Raw genomic sequence first — 17839 nt, forward strand, 5'->3', positions numbered from 1 at the left:
TACCTGCATGCCAGCACAGTGTGTAAGTATATTTAGGTACAGGTACACATAAGTACAATTATCAGAGTACATATAAAATATGCAGTAACTTTAAAACGCTTAAAATTTTGGAAAGTATCTGGACGTAATAGAGATGTGCTCATGGAGAATGTAAAAAAAACTAGGTGGGGTGTGTTGTACTTGAAAAACCGCTCGCCATATGGCAAATTTTGGTCATAATTTGAAATCGCCTTACTAGCGGAACGCCGTAAGGCAAAACGCTGTAAAGCGGGCCCCTACTGTACTATACTACTACTAAATATACTCTTATACTATTTTGCTGTCTACTGCTTTACTGCTGCAGGAGGACCCCACTTTAGAGCATTTCACTAATGCAGTGGTTTTCAATTATACCCATTCTTCATTTATTCAGACTTCCTACAATAAATATATTCACCACTTACTATAAGCTAAGGGCAAAAATATTTTATGGTAAGTAATGTGTGTACTGTATGTGTTATCAGGCTAATATATGCATTTGAAAGTAAAAAAGAGGGTTTGTTTCACTTTACAGTGATCTCACCCCCCTCCCCCCTCTTTACAACAGTAGCCTGGAACTTAACCTGCTGTATCAGTAGGACTCTACTGTATACTAATTTACTAATTTATTACTTTACTACTAAATGGTTTACTTCTACTTTACTATTGCTACTTTGATATTACTATACTACTCAGTAAATAACAAAAAAGGCACAGTACCGTGACTGGAACAATACACAAATACAGTGGGCTCCTGGATATCGCCAGTGCAGAAATTGGCCAATTTGGAAGTCCAGCACTTTTTTCGGCAAAATTTTTCACTGGATTTCAGCCATCCCCTCGGAAATCATTGGTACGAGACGCGTCCACCCATCGGCAACGCGCTTCCTCACGTATATTACACTCGGTCTGCACATCTCTCTCATTGGGTTAGGAATACTCCATGCGTTCATCCATTGTTTTTGGTGCTTGTTTATTGATGGCAACTGTGAAATAAGCCACCATGGGGCCAAAGAAAGTTCAGAATGCCAGCCGTTTGGTAAAGAAGGTGAGAAACGCTATATAATTCAAGAAAGAAGTTATCACAAAATATGGAAGTGGCGTATGTGTGGCAGAGCTGGCCAGGATGTATGGTAAATCTACATCAACAGTCAGTATCCTCCTGTTGAAGAAAGCGAAAATCAAGGAAGCTGATGTTGCGAAAGGTGTAAATATGCTAACGAAACAGAGGTCTCAAACAATCGAGGATGTGGAGAAGTTGTTGGTGTGGGTCAACAAGAAATGGTTAATGGGAGCATTCGTTGATGAATTCAAGGGGTATGTAGAGGCTGAAGGATTCCTCTCCCAACAAGTGTTCAGTCATGACGAAACAGGCCTCTTTTGGAAGAAAATGCCAAAGAGGACCTACATCACGTAGGAGGAAAAGGCACTGCCAGGATAGGCTAACTCTCTTGTTCTGTAGTAATGCTAGTGGGGATTTCAAAATGAAGCCTTTACTGGTGTATCACTCTGAAAATCCTTGAGTGTTCAAGAAAAGTAATGTCATGAAGAGTAACTTGTGTGTGATGTGGAGGGCTAACAATAAAGCATGGGTCTCGAGGCTAATTTTCATTGAGTGGGTCAATGAAGTGTTTGGCCCTAGTGGGAAGAAATACCTCCTGGAAAATAAATTGCCACTTAAGTGCCTCCTGGTAATGGACAATGCTCCTGCTCATCCTTCAGACTTCGAGGATGAGCAGTGTTTCAGAGGTGCTTTGAAGTGACCTCAGACACTGAATTAACCCTAAGAGAGTTTTGGAGGAATCACTTCAATATCTTCCATTACATAAGCCTTATAGATAAGGCTTGGCAGGGAGTGACTTTCAGGACTTTGAACTGTGTGGAGGAAATTGTAGCCAGAATGTCTTCGACAAGGATTTTGAAGGGTTTGAGGCTGACCCTGATGACCCTACGCCTATTATGGAATCTATCGTTTCATTGGGGAAGTCCATGGGGTTGGATGTGAGTGGCCAGGATGTGGAAAAGTTGGTGGAGGACCACAGGGAAGAGCTAACCACTGAAGAGCTGGAATAGCAATAGTCTGCAGCTGAGGATATTACTTCATAGGAGGAAGAGAGAGGGGAGAATGTGCCTTCTTCATTGATTAAGGACATTTGTGCAAAGTGGAGTGAGGTACAAAGTATTGTGGGGAATTATCACCCTGACAAGACTGTTGCAAGCTGTCTGCAACATGTTTAATGACAATGTCTTGTTCCATTTTAGGCAAAGTTTACAGAGATGCCAGAAACAGGCCTCTGAAAAGATTTTTTGTGTGATAGGGTTTCAACGACTCAAGCTGGTCCTAGTGCCAGTAAAAAAGAAGGGGCGTAACCCCAGAAAGGGACTTTTACTTGAAGTCTTTAAGGAGGGGATTCCCTGTCCAAACAATAAGCTCTCCTCCCTCTCCCCTCCTTACCTTCTTCCATATGCCAACAAGAGTCTTCAATAAAGGTATGTAATGGAAATAAATGGTACAAAATACCAACACAATGGAAATCTAAACACTTAAGCAGTATAATGTGATCCTTTATTGACAACGTTTCACCCACACAGTGGGCTTTATCAAGTCACAAACAGATCTACCTGGGTGAAACATACGTGGCTATATATAGGATGGGAATGCTGGGTCAGGTGGAGAAAGGTGCGTGTGACAATCTCCAAAGATTATCACGTGCACCTTTCTCCACCTGACCCAGCATTCCCATTCTATATATAGCCATGTATGTTTCACCCAGGTATATCTGTTTGTGACTTGATAAAGCCCACTGCATGGGCAAAATGTTGTCAATAAAGGATCACATTATACTGCCTAAACTTAGTTTATATTTCCAAAGGTATGTAATGTTCATTTATTATTAAAATTACTGCTTTATATTTCTTATTGTTTTCTGTATGTATTCTGTACGTATTTCTGTAGGTATTCTTTAAAAATGTATTTTTTGTTAATATTTTTGGGTGTCTGGAACGGATTAATTGGATTTACATCATTTTTTATGGGAAATATTACTTCGGTTTTCAGCCATTTCGGATTTAGGCCAACCTTCTGGAACGGTTTACGGCTGATTAATGGGGCTCCACTGTAACCCGCACATAAAAGAGAGCAGCTTATGACAACGTTTTTGTCCAGCTTGGACCATTTACTAAGTCACACTAACAAAAAGGAGAGGAGGGAGTATATATAGGCCAGCAGACAGGTATGGGACAAGACAGGTAGTAGGCAAGGAGGAAGAGAGGTGGTGGTAGTAGTAGTAGTGGAGTCAGTCAAATACTAAGAAAGAGGAGCACTGCAAGGGAGCTAGGGGCCCACAAAGGGTAGAAGCAAGAACACATAGGGAGGAAAAATATCCAAGGCAGAGGAAAGAAAACCCAGAGGAGAAAGAGGAAAAGGGAGAAGGGGAAAAAGAATCAGGTTAAGTCACGGGTGTTCTGAAGTTTGGAGCATTCTACAATGTAATGGGAAAGGAAGGCATCTAGAGAGACAAAACCAGGACTAAGATTCATACAAGGAAAGTTGTGTGTAAGGGATGATTCAACCAGATGGCAACTGTGAAAGTTAAAAGCAGGGTACACAGTTTTAGCAGAAGACCAGTCAATAGGATGACTGTGATCTCTGACATGACAGAAAAGAGCATTGTTGGTGTCAGCAAGCCTAACACTATTGTGCACTCTGAGTCTGTCAGAAAGAGAACGGCCAGTTTCTCCAAAGTACTGAAGAGGACAGGAGGAACAAGAATTAGTAGACACCAGGAGCATCTATAGAGGGAGGGGAGGTATGAACTAGATTAGTGCGAAGAGTGTTAGTCTGGCGAAAAGTAAGTTTGATGTCTAAGGAATGGTGAGAGTTGTTGAGATTAGAAAGACTGGAAATGTAGGGAAGGCAGAGGATAGGAGAGTTCCCAGGGGTAGAGTGTTTGGGAGAGAAAAAAGTCCGTTTAATACATGAGAAGACAGAGTATGAAATGGGAAGGGTAGCCACGATGGGAAAATGAATTATAAACAGTGGAAATTTCTGATTCATGGAACTGAGGATCACAAATGTGGAGAGCACGGAGAAAGAGGGAGATAAGAGCACTTTTCTTGACAGAGGAAGCATAAGGAAAGTAGTGAATGTACGTGCCACTACTACCTCTACCACTACCTCTCTACTTCCTCTCCTACTACCAAAACGTTATTGTAAGCTCCTATGTGCGGGTTATTTGTGTATACTACTCAATACTTTACTACTACTAGACAATTATTTTAATAATACTCTGTCACTTCAACTTAACTACTTGACTACCAAGATTACTTCTAGCTGACTACTATTACTACTACTAGCAGTTGTTAGGGATTTCATGGCTGTATAAATTCTATAATAAGCCGCATTATTCTTGTGGGAGGGAGTTGAGTGAAGCAGAGCTTCCGTAATTGTCAGTTGACACAAGTCACAAATACTGCCATTCTTCTTTCCATTTCTTTGTTTCCAATGTCTTTTCTTCAGTCTCGGTACTTTTTTTCCTTTTACTGTATTTCTTTTCTGTGTTCCCCTTCTTATTTTAACCCCCCATATTTTATTCTGCCATTTTATTTACCTCCCTCATTCCTGCATCTCTTCTTTCAAGTACTAGTGATGAGTTTGTGAGAATCATCTATATAAAAATTTTTCTTGGGTAGTCTGTCAGGTATTGTGCATGAGGTGAAAAAAAATGTTATCTGGAGGATGAAATCCCCTCAAGGGAGGTTCCTTGGTGCTGGTGAGGGGCTCTTGATCTAGGGAATTGGATCTGTGCTCCAGTTCCCTGAATTGAGCCTGAATACCCTCCACCCCATTCCCTCCTCACAGGTGCTGTATAATCCCTATGAGTTTAGTGCTCCCCTATGATTATAATAATGGAGGATGAAATAAATGATTGTTTTTTCAAGCTTATAAGTTTACCCCTTCTAGGAGTGGCGGCCACAGCAAGAAACGTCGTTCTAAGTCTAAATCTCGTTCAAAATCTGGTTCACGCTCCCGGTCAAGATCAGGATCAGAGAGGTCTAAATCAAGATCAAGATCCAGGTCTCGCTCAAGGTAATTATTTTCATTAATGGGTTCTTGCTTATATTTCCACCACATAAATTTAGAAGCATTAAAGGCACACAGGTGTTATAGACAGAAATTATATTAGTCTCTCCTCAGTGATATACTTGTTTACCGACAACTCGGACTTATGACGGGGTCTCTGACCAGTATACATACCTAAAAAATGTATATTTAAGCTGATTTCCTTTATTCTGTTTATTACACTACAGTAGGGCCCCACTTACATGGCAGGTTTGGTTCCAGGCTACTGCTGGAAAGCAGACATTGCCGGAAAGCAGAATGCCATTTTTCCCACTTATAAATGCATACATGTAAATGCCAGATAACAAGTTTATACTAACATACTAAGTTAGCTATAGAACTATACATTAAAAACAATAAAAAGTAAAATACACACACAGTACACCCATTACATACCTTAAAATATTTGTAGCCTTAATGTAAGGTGAGAGGTGTTTTATTTGTAGGAAGTCAGGTTTGGGAGGTATGGTAGCCAGTCAGGTCAGCCCACCCCACCCTACCCTACCCACACGTAATATACTATGACATTTAATTAAAACGCCCCAGAGTGATAAAATACTGTACATATCTTTCTTTCAACACCCGGCCGTATCACACCGAGGCGGGGTGGCCCAAAAGGAAAAACGAAAATTTCTCCTTTTACATTTAGTAATATATACAGGAAAAGGGGTTACTAGCTCCTTGCTCCTGGCATTATAAAATACATATACAGTCCATTAATTACCTTAAAATATTTGTAGTCTCAGTGTAGGGTGAGGTGAGTTTTATTTGTAGGAAGTCAGGTTTGTGAAGTGTGGTAGCCAGCCAAGGCAGGCCACCCCACCCGAATCACACGTAATATACCTGACATTTAATTAAAGCGCCCCAGAGCAATAAAATATATATACAGTGGAACCTCTACTTGTGAGCGTGTCCATGTGCGAGTTTTTCCAAATACGAGCAGCCGATTGGTCGAATTTTTGCTTCCATACGTGAGCAAAATTTCCACAAGCGAGCACATCTCAAGGCAGGTTCCTTGACAGTGGTGAGGGACTCTTGCTCTTGATCTTGGGAATTGTATCTCATTTGTTTGTTGGACTATCTTATTGAAACTTGGGCAGTGGATGATGGAAAGATGCTTCTTAACCTACACCAAAAATGAAAGAAATCTAAGCATAAATAATGAAGTTCACTTTTTGGCAATTAGCCACCCCTTTGGGGTAATTTTGAATGGTTTTTATGGTTGTATTCTCGTTTTTTTGGTCTCGTTTGATAGAATGGAGATACAGTGGACCCTCGACCAACGATATTAATCCGTTCTTGAGGGCTCATCGTTCGTCAAAATTATCGTTAGTCGAGTTAATTTTCCCAATAAGAAATAATGGAAATCAAATTAATCCGTGCAAGACACCCAAAAGTGTGAAAAAAAAAAATTTACCACATGAAATATTAAGTTTAATGCAATAGAATAATTACAATAACAACAATAACAATAGATTAATAATAATAGAATAATTGACACTTACCTTTAATGAAGATCTGGTGATGATTGATGGGATGGGAGGAGGGGAGTGTGTGGATGGTGTTAGTGTTTTGAAGGGGAATCCCCTTCCATTAGGACTTGAGGTGTCAAGTCCTTGAGGACATTGTTTTTCTTGAACACTCTGGGAGTTTGAGTGATACACCAATAAAGACTTCACTTTGCAATCATCACTAGCATTAGCACACATCACCACTAGTTGCAGGCATTTTTTTAATTAAATCGTCATGCAACTTCCTAGCCTTTTCACATATGATCGCTTGAGAGATGCTATCTCCTGCTATCTGTTTTTCGTTTATCCACACCAATAACAGTCTCTCAACATCTTCTGTCACTTGCGATCTCAGTTTTGAAAACATAGTTGCACCTTTGGCAAGAACAGCTTCCTTGATTGCCATTTTCTTGGCCACAATAGTAGCGATGGTTGATTGGGGTTTGTTGTACAACCTGGCCAGCACTCCACTTTCATACTTAGCAATGATCTCTTTCTTCATATTCATAGTAATTCTCACCCTTTTTGCTGTAGGGTTGGCACTAAAGCTTTCTTGGGGCCCATGGTGACTTATTTTGCAGGTGCAATCACTGAAAACGTTGTGATAATATGAAATGTTCTGATTTTATGTTTGGATTGGACTGCGGTGGCTGGCTGGCTTGTAAACACTGGCCACAAGTGGATGCGTCTCGGACGGAACGAATCGCATTGGTCAAGTTTTTTAGCGCTAGTAGAGGCAAAATTTTTGCGTTAAAATGTATCGCTAGTCGGATTTAACGTTAGACGATGCCAGCGTTGGTCGAGGGTCCACTGTATATTACAGAAATAGATATGATTTTAATTGCTTTCACGATGAAAAGTACCTTGAAATAAGAGCTCAACCTAGGAGAAATGGTCCATTGCTTGGCTGTTTCAGAGTAAACAAATGACATCACTGTCCATTTCAACATGTAGTTGTGAATGGGTTGACATTATTTAAATTGGCATCAATGAATTACTGCTGTTGATGAATGATCATTTATTTTGTCAGCAATATACCCATAGAATTGATGGGGGGAAAAAGGTGAGTGGTGCACTGAGGAGTCTGTGGAGACAGGGGAATGTATGAGAATATAGTTATACCAATGCTCGTATATGGGTGTGAAGCATGGGTGGTGAATGTTGCAACAAGGAGAAGGCTGGAGGCAGTGGAGATATCATGTCTGAGGGCAATGTGTGGTGTGAATATAATGCAGAGAATTTGTAGTTTGGAAATTAGGAGAAGGTGCAGGATTACCAAAACTATTATCCAGAGGGCTGAGGAGAGGTGGTTCAGACATGTAGGGAGGATGGAACAAAATAGAAAGACTTCGAGAGTGTATAAATCTGTAGTGGAGGGAAGGCGGGATGTTTAATGTTGCAGTTTTATAACTGTAGTATAAGTGTGATTCTGGCAAGACAGTGATGGAGTGAATGATGAAAGTTTTTCTTTATTGGGCCACCCTGCCTTAGTGGGAGATGGCCGATGTGTTAAAAAAAAAAAAATTAAACTGAAACTTACAGAATATTATACAGCATAATTTATATCTATAATATACAGTATAGAGTACATACAAATTAAAAATACTTCACATATTAATATTAAACCTAAGCAACAAGTTTATCCCTATATAGAAATTTATCAGTTGGCAAGACAAAATTAACCAGTACTGTACTAAGGAGATTTTATTAATAGGTATAATATAAATTACAAAAAGAAAATATAAATAATGATTACAGTAAATTATATTTGGTGCATGGAACATGAGCATTTTACAAAGTATGTAGAGGCTATACCTTAACACAGTTTTATTAAGTTTTTGAGTGGGTTTGACTTTATGCAGTTTTTTGTTTCTTCTGATAGAGCATTCCAGAATTTTGAAAGTTTCATAAGAGGGTGAGTGCAGGAGGAAAGAGATGCAATTAGTGGAATGATTAGGAAGAGAGGGTGGTAAAGGATAAAAATTGGGATAGGAGAGGTTTTTACAGTGTAGAAGAGATGTTAAGTGGTGAGGGAGCAGGAGGAGAGGCAGTGAGGGAGTGAATGAGGATTTAACAAGTTTTGCTTGATACTTAAGTTTTGGAGTTAGGTTAAAAGGTGGGAAAGCCTAGAGAACAAATAAGTTGAAGGTTAAAAAAAAAAGTTGCTAGATGAGGAGATGGAATATTTTAAGTTGTTAAATGATTAAGAAAGGGGTTAGTAATTTCATGCATTGGGAAGGGACATAATTGTGAGGAAGAGCCAGATTTGAGTTGGAGGGGGAAAGTGTGTGAGGCATTGAGTAGAATGAATGGGGGCAAAGGAGGATAGATAGGATCAATATAAATGTTAAAAGCAGGTGGTGATATAGTTTTGGAGTGGGGCATTAGCCCAGTATATGCATGAAAGGGGGGTTATGGTACTGCAGGATTGGCAGAAGACATGCATGGTTTCTTTGCTTAAGGAAGAAAGGGAATAAAAGTGTAAGAATTATACAGGAATAAGCCTGTTGAGTTTTTAATGGTTTTTAATACTTGACGTGCTGTTGGAGTGTGAGCAAAGTAACATTTATGAAGGGGTTCAGGGAAACCGGCAGGCCGGACTTGAGTCCTGGAGATGGGAAGTACAGTGCCTGCACTCTGAAGGAGGGGTGTTATTGTTGCAGTTTAAAAACTGTAGTGTAAAGCACCCTTCTGGCAAGACAGTGATGGAGTGAATGATGGTGAAAGTTTTTCTTTTTCGGGCCACCCTGCCTTGGTGGGAATCGGCCAGTGTGATAATAAAAAAAAAAATGGTACACAAGCCCTTCACTCAGTGATTTCTTGCGAGTGAACAAGACAGATATGTGTGGCACAGTGCGTTCTAATCGTAAACATATGCCCAGGTTCAACGCAGGTGCTCGTGGTGATGACGTGCAGGTGTTTACTGCCAATGACACCATGGCATTATGGTGGCATGACAAATGAGATGTCACATTGTTGACAACCATTCACCGTAACGAAATGCAAGACAGTGGTAAAGTTGATTGAGTGACTAATGAACATATTCGAAAACCAGTGACAGTGATTGATTATACACAAAACATGCGCTTGGTTGACAAATGTGACATGCAGATTGGCTTTGTTGATTGTGTTCGTAAGAGTTACAAGTGGTACATGAAACTTTTTTTCCATCTCATGGACATTTCAATGCTCAATGCATATAATATGTACCAAATAAAGACTAGCAACAGACCACCGTATGGTGAATTTTGTTTGTCTATTGTCAGACAACTCATAATGAAGTACCAGGTAACAACACCTGCTATACAACAAGGTCCTCGAATTCCTCAGAATATACCCAAGCGTTTGAGGAGGGAAGGTGATCATTTCATAATACAGCTTCCTTCAACTCAGAAGTAATTTGCTCAGAAGAGATGCATTGTCTGTGCACAAACAAAACAACGGCAACAAAGACGCAAAGACACTCGGTTCATGTGCGAGGAATGTAAGGTACCTCTGTGCATGGTGCCTTGTTCCAAGGACTTCCACAAGCTCCAGCAGTTCTAAAACCATGTCCAGTGATTGTAAATATGTAAATATATGATAGAACATTAGTATTATACAAGATTTGTGCATGTTTATTGTAATAAACAAAAGTGGTAAACAATAATATGATAACTTTAGTGCGGTTATTGTGTTCAATACAGCAAATTTATATTTATTTTTTATTATTATCACACTGGCCGATTCCCACCAAGGCAGGGTGGCCCGAAAAAGAAAAACTTTCACCATCATTCACTCCATCACTGTCTTGCCAGAAGGGTGCTTTACAGTACAGTTTTTAAACTGCAACATTAACACCCCTCCTTCAGAGTGCAGGCACTGTACTTCCCATCTCCAGGACTCAAGTCCAGCCTGCCGGTTTCCCTGAATCCCTTCATAAATGTTACTTTGCTCACACTCCAACAGCACGTCAAGTATTAAAAACCATTTGTCTCCATTCACTCCTATCAAACACGCTCATGCATGCCTGCTGGAAGTCCAAGCCCCTCGCACACAAAACCTCATTTACCCCCTCCCTCCAACCTTTCCTAGGCCGACCCCTACCCCTCTTTCCTTCCACTACAGACTGATACACTCTTGAAGTCATTCTGTTTCGCTCCATTCTCTCTACATGTCCGAACCACCTCAACAACCCTTCCTCAGCCCTCTGGACAACAGTTTTGGTAATCCCGCACCTCCTCCTAACTTCCAAACTACGAATTCTCTGCATTATATTCACACCACACATTGCCCTCAGACATGACATCTCCACTGCCTCCAGCCTTCTCCTCGCTGCAACATTCATCACCCACGCTTCACACCCATATAAGAGCGTTGGTAAAACTATACTCTCATACATTCCCCTCTTTGCCTCCAAGGACAAAGTTCTTTGTCTCCACAGACTCCTAAGTGCACCACTCACTCTTTTTCCCTCATCAATTCTATGATTCACCTCATCTTTCATAGACCCATCCGCTGACACGTCCACTCCCAAATATCTAAATACGTTCACCTCCTCCATACTCTCTCCCTCCAATCTGATATCCAATCTTTCATCACCTAATCTTTTTGTTATCCTCATAACCTTACTCTTTCCTGTATTCACCTTTAATTTTCTTCTTTTGCACACCCTACCAAATTCATCCACCAATCTCTGCAACTTCTCTTCAGAATCTCCCAAGAGCACAGTGTCATCAGCAAAGAGCAGCTGTGACAACTCCCACTTTGTGTGTGATTCTTTATCTTTTAACTCCACGCCTCTTGCCAAGACCCTCGCATTTACTTCTCTTACAACCCCATCTATAAATATATTAAACAACCACGGTGACATCACACATCCTTGTCTAAGGCCTACTTTTACTGGGAAAAAATTTCCCTCTTTCCTACATACTCTAACTTGAGCCTCACTATCCTCGTAAAAACTCTTCACTGCTTTCAGTAACCTACCTCCTTCACCATACACTTGCAACATCTGCCACATTGCCCCCCTATCCACCCTGTCATACGCCTTTTCCAAATCCATAAATGCCACAAAGACCTCTTTAGCCTTATCTAAATACTGTTCACTTATATATATACATATATATATACATTATGTACAGTATTGGTCTCTCAGGCCCCAAATGTTAGTAGGAAAAGAAAAAAATAAGAAAAGACAAAACTACAAAAAACGTTAAATAAAGTAATGCACGTATGTGGAAATCGTCGATGTTGCTGCCACCTGGCCATTTTGGGTAAACTTCTTGGCACTGTGTCTCGGTAAGTACTGATCAGAATTTTTTTTTTGTCTTATTACCTTCACAAAAATATACTCTCTAATTCTGTAATTTTTTTTTTTCTTTTCCAAAATTTCTTGGACACTGGAGCACCACTTCAGATTTTGGCCTTAGACCCTGAAAGGGTTAAAATATCTTTAAATAAAAAAAAACTATTTTTGCATGTGATGGATGTCAAAATGGATGGAAAGTGTTGTATGGGAAAGGCTAGCTTTTAACCCTTTCAGGGTCCAAGGCCCAAATCTGGAGTCACGCACCAGTGTCCAAGAATTTTCCAAAAAAAAATTTGTTATTTTTTCTTATGAAATTGTAGAGAATCTTTTTGTGAAGGTAATAAAACAAAAAGTACGAAATTTGGTGGAAAATTGACGAAATTATGCTCTCGCGAATTTTGATGTGTCAGCGATATTTACGAATCGGCGATTTTGCCGACTTTGACTCCCATTTTAGGCCAATTACATTATTCCAATCAACCAAATTCTTAGCTATTTCACTAGTATTACTTCTATTCTATCGATTGAGCACAAGAAATCGCCAAGTCAACTGTTTCAACTACAAAATAAAGTGATCGGAAATTGTTAATTTGGCCAATTTAACACAAAGTTCAAAATATTCCAATTTCAAAATAGGGTCCAGAATGAACAATGTAGGCATTCCTGGCACTAAACTAACATTTCCTCTGTTCATTAGTTATGTTTTGAGGCTTTACAAATAAATTCCATTTTGATTTTTTATTCACATAATGAATTTTTATTCACACCAAAAAATAGAAGATTTACTGTTATGCAATACTGTAATAATTGTATAAATATCATCACCATATTTGTGAATGTATATTAGACCCACCAGCTGACGTGTATTAGACGTGTGAGGTCGTTTGTTTATTCTTGAATATCGGCAAAAATTTAACATTTCCGCTACTTTGAGCTCAGTTTCAAGCCATTTCCAATGCTAAAACCAATCAAAATCATCTCTATTTCTGTAATATGTCTTCCATTCTATCAAATGAGACCAAGAAATCGCAAATACAACTATAAAAAAACATATGAAAAAACACTGCAAAGTTGCTGTTTTAATCGAAAAATCATGATTTCATTTTTTTTCTCTCATTATACACAGTGTGCTGCAGGATCTGTTTTATGTGGTGCACACATACCACATAGATGTATTCTCTCATATCTAGGCCCAAATGTACCACTCACAGTTTATCAGAGTGAGCTGAGCTCATGGCGTAGATCTACGGTTTGGACCCTGAACGTAAAGCCGTAGATCTACGGGACGGACCCTGAAAGGGTTAAATTAGAATTCCTTGTGCACAATCAATAGAATGAAAAGCATACTAGCAAAATATCTTAAGAATTTGGGTAAATTGAGCAATGGAATTTGCTCTCAGATTGCTAACTATATGCCTGTATAATTCTAAATTTTCCATCAGGTTTCACATTATGGCATTTTCTTCTTTTTTTAAATCCTGCCTTTGTCAGCACTTTTAATTTTAGGTCTTCCAACAGTAAATGAGTTGAGGCACAGTACTATACCTAAATCAGTTTGTTTTATATTTAAATGTATTTATCTTGAGCATGATGTGTAAAACTTTTTTTTGTGAAATGGTTATAATAGGCTGGTAGTCAGCATCCACCCAGGGAAATACTGCTGGTCAGTCAATAAATGTCAGTAAATGTTTGCACTTTGGCAGTCATGTTGTGATAATCTTTTCTTTGTTTCCTTAGCATCCAAGATTTCAGAGATAGCCCACGCATCTACTGTATAATAATATGTATATACTTACTGTTTATTTCCTGTGTGATTTGTACTAGTTTTTATTCCTCTTCTAATACAGGATATGTCTGAGACTGGGCCACATGGGTGATGATCTGTGAAATTTAATAGATTCACTGTATAGCACAACCTTTGTCTTTACATTCCTACTCATCCCATTAGAATGTATTTGCTGTAGTAACAAAGTTTGTTTTATATCTAGCCAACCTGCCTTGAACAATGGTCTAAAAGCTTGGAGAAATTACTCCAACAGTAGATATAGTTTTTGTGAAGGCTTACTCAGCCCTGTAACAACTTCAGACAGTATTACCAAGGCTGGCTCCTCCTCAGGAAAATTAGTGAATAGAGAAAGAAATAATAACAGACAAACATAAACACTTTATTAAATAGAAATTTAAAATATAAAACACTTAAATATGAAATATTAATCCTACATTAAAGAAAATGAAAAATGAAAAACTTAATTCAACGCTAATATATATAGGGGTGTCTGGTGTTGGCGACACTGTTGTTGTTGAAATCGTAGCCGTTGCTGATGATGGGGGGGGGGGGGTCGCAGGTGTTGGTTACGACCCACTGGCTAGTTCTTCACAGTAGATAGGGCCTTGAGTATTCTATCCCGATGACAGGAAAGCAGGTTCTTTACCGCTGCAATGATGAGGGGTTACGTCCTGCAATTTCCTACAGGTGCACAGGTAATTAAATCCAAAATGGGACGTCTCCAGGACGTTAGTCCGTCTCCTGTTCTTCTCGTTGATTGACAGGTGACCCTCACTGTCATCCAAGCTGAAAAGATAGACAGGTTACCCACTGCTTAAAAATCACTCTCCATGGCAAGTACAATACCTAAAAGATGTGGTGATTATTACAACAGTTAGCTTAGAGCAAGGCTGAAAAGACTAATTTTATTATTGATCAAAAGTGAAGCTTTCAACCAATAAAGCCACTAGAATACAAGGCAGGCATGTACAGTGGACTCCCGGTTAACGATATTTTTTCACTCCATAAGTATGTTCAGGTGCCAGTACTGACCGAATTTATTCCCATAAGGAATATTGTGAAGTAGATTAGTCCATTTCAGACCCACAAACATACACGTACAAACGCACTTACATAAATACACTTATATAATTGGTCGCATTCGGAGGTAATCGTTATGCGGGGGTCCACTGTACTTACAGTAGTGTTGGGAGGTGTGAGTCGACTGATTTACTGTTTGACCAGAGCCCCACACGTCACCTTTCGGGGAGGGGGGGGGGATAGCGGGAGCTAGTCTGACATTACCTTAACAAGCAGCCGGCAGTCAAACTATCACTTTCAGGGAGGGGGAAAAAAGGCGGGAAAAAGCGGGAGCTTGACTTACCCTACCTTAACTAGTAGCCGGCAATGAAACTATCACTTTCGGGGAGGGGGAAGAAAGGCAGGAGCTTGACTTATCCTACCTTAACTAGTAGCCGGCAATGAAACTATTGTTACTATATACTCCCTCTCTATTCCTATCTATTGAACTTTTCCCTCACAGTTTTCATTTTCAATTCTCAAAACTTTGTGTTTCTTTCAGGTCTCGTTCTCATAGTCCTACCCCAGAGAAGAAAAAATCACGCAGTCGCTCAAAATCTGCTGAAGCAGAGAGTGACTCTGAAGAAGAAAAGTAATCAGTCTAACTGGTTGTGGATTGTGCATTGTCAGTACAATTGGATAATAATTCCTTTCAGATTAAAATGAATATGTATGTTTCTGAGCATTTTGAAGTTGTTGACTGAGACCCCATATATTTTTAATGTGAAATACATTATAAGATTGAGTCTTGAAAGAATTTCCTCCTTGGATTAGAAGAATGAACCAGTTATCACTGCCATTTTGCTGGCAGTTAAGATTCATTTTCTATAAACAGATAGTAAAAACCATTAAAACTGCACTAATTGCTGTGCAGGATTTTTTTTAAAAGGCTTGGGAGGTGGGTATAACTAGCATCAAAATGGTTCATTGCTTTAGCAATGAGCTAATTAGAATTCTATTTTCCTTTACTTCTAATCTATGTACTGATTTATTATAGAAAATCTGCAGTTTATTGAGGTATGGACTTTTAATTTATTAAGATTAAACTTGAGCATTAGCACCCCACCCTAACATTTGAATTTGTTTTAAATCAACACTGAAACAATTGTATAATTGGAATGAAGGAATATTAATATGTTAGTCAAACTTAGTTACTAGACTTTTATCATTTCACCCCTCAAGGGAGGTACCTTGATGCTGGTGAGGGGTTCTTGATCCAAGGAACTGGACCTGCCCTCCCCTTCCTTGGATTGAATCTGATTATCTCCCCTGGTGCTGCATATCTCCTGTGGGTTTAGTGCATCCCACTGATTAAAAAAAAATTGTCAGTTCACTTAGTGGAATGAGGAAGGCATTTAAAAGATAATCACTGTGAATGTTACAAAAAAATGCACTACTGTAATTGTAATTACAGTTAGGAATCATTTAAGTATAATATGCAGGAGAATTCAGTTTTGTCAAATGGCAATATTTTGGGCATAAAGTATTGCCATATTGCCCTCATGAATTTGCACGTTACATAAACTTTCTCTTGAGGAAATATTGCCTAGTGTTCGATTATACACCTCAGATTTCTATGAATACTGATCACTTAGTTTCATGGAATAATTATAATTGTATACCCTAGGAGGATAAAACTTCTATTTAGGTGTATTTTATAAATGAATTTGATATATTGAAGGCATTTCTTATTGGTTCTCACTGTTGTTGGAGAATGTCTCTGCACCACTGTGCTGGAAGGATATTGAGGATGTGTGGTATTTATCAGCTCTGGGTACAGTACACAAAAGTAAGTGTGTCTGTGTGTCTGTCAGACTGCAGTAAGATTATTAAAGCCGATTTACAAAATTAGTGCATTCATGTCTCAAAAATGAAGATTACAAAAAATTCCCTTAGTCTAGTGACAAAAGTGGATTTGTTTCTTCATACCCCTCAAGGAAGGTTCCTTGATGTTGGTGAGGGGCTCTTGATTTAGGGAATTGGATCTGTGCTCCAGTTCCCCGAATTAAGGCTGAATGCCTTCCACATCCCCCCCCCCCAGGCGCTGTATAATCCTCCGGGTTTAGCGCTTCCCCATTGATTATAATAATAATAATAATGTTTCTTCATACACCAACTTAATTTTTAAATTGTTAAATAGTTTGATGCCCTCTAAACAGGAAACTGAAATTAGATCATTAAGACTGATGCTTGTGCCACTTTGACAGTTCCTACAGTATCCTTTCTGCATTAAAGTGCTTTGATGATCCAGGTGTTAATTGGAACTTTTGGGTGTTGCATAATAGTGTTCACAGCATGAATGTTAATTTGAATGAGTGAGGTTAAATTTGTTTATCAAGAGTTTGTAAGTATTCTACTTGCAAGTGTCATTCTATTATATTTTGAGACTGCTCATAGATTATTTATATAAAACAGCAGTTAAAAACCTTTATCAAACATTATTTAAGTGCATTTAAAAACCACGAGATATTATTTATTTAATTTCCAGAAAGCAATACTTTGGCGAGTCGTAACAATTATGATGTTTGGTACATATGATCTGGAATGTTAGTGTAATATATATTTATGTACAGAATTTAGTGTTAATGTTTGGTGAATAAAGCCCCAAATTGAAAGTAAAGTATACTGTAATAAAATTATAAGCTAAAATAAGACAATTTTGTGTAAATAATTGTAAGTTTTTGGATGCCAGAATAAACATTGTATATAAAAATGCACTTTATTCTTCTAAAGTAGCTTAAAGATTCAATAAAAAATAAACTACTTTCATAAGAAAAAAAAACCTCTTGAGCTAACACTGCATTTTTCTATGCCCACTTCTTTAAATTTTAAGGTACTGAATAGCAGTTGTACATTCATATCCTAGAATACTTCATGGTGTTCTGTTAATTCAGCAGTTTTCAATTATACCCGTTGTGTATTATGTTTGGTACAAAAATATTTGGAAAGAGTGAAGCTTACAGAAAAATAGTCCAAAAATTTTTTTAGTGTTTCTACAGCAATTTATATTAACTATAACATTTGATGTGATGGCATCACAGGTAATATGCATA

The 17839-nt window shown here is 38.6% G+C and overlaps 1 protein-coding gene across 2 annotated transcripts in view; it reads left to right on the forward strand.

Annotated features, from left to right (window-relative positions):
* The window catches only part of LOC128699303 (serine-arginine protein 55), a 59972-nt gene extending 42473 nt beyond the window's left edge, over nucleotides 1–17499 (forward strand). For both annotated transcript variants that reach the window (XM_053791911.2, XM_053791912.2), the window contains exons 9-10: nucleotides 4982–5107; nucleotides 15289–17499. In XM_053791911.2, the coding sequence (XP_053647886.1) occupies nucleotides 4982–5107; nucleotides 15289–15382 (220 nt within the window). In that variant the 3' untranslated portion in view covers nucleotides 15383–17499. The remainder of the gene's footprint in view (nucleotides 1–4981; nucleotides 5108–15288) is intronic.
* Nucleotides 17500–17839: the final 340 nt, after the last annotated feature.

Source organism: Cherax quadricarinatus, chromosome 61 (assembly GCF_038502225.1).
Source record: "Cherax quadricarinatus isolate ZL_2023a chromosome 61, ASM3850222v1, whole genome shotgun sequence".
In the NCBI taxonomy this organism is placed as follows: Eukaryota; Metazoa; Arthropoda; class Malacostraca; order Decapoda; family Parastacidae; genus Cherax; species Cherax quadricarinatus.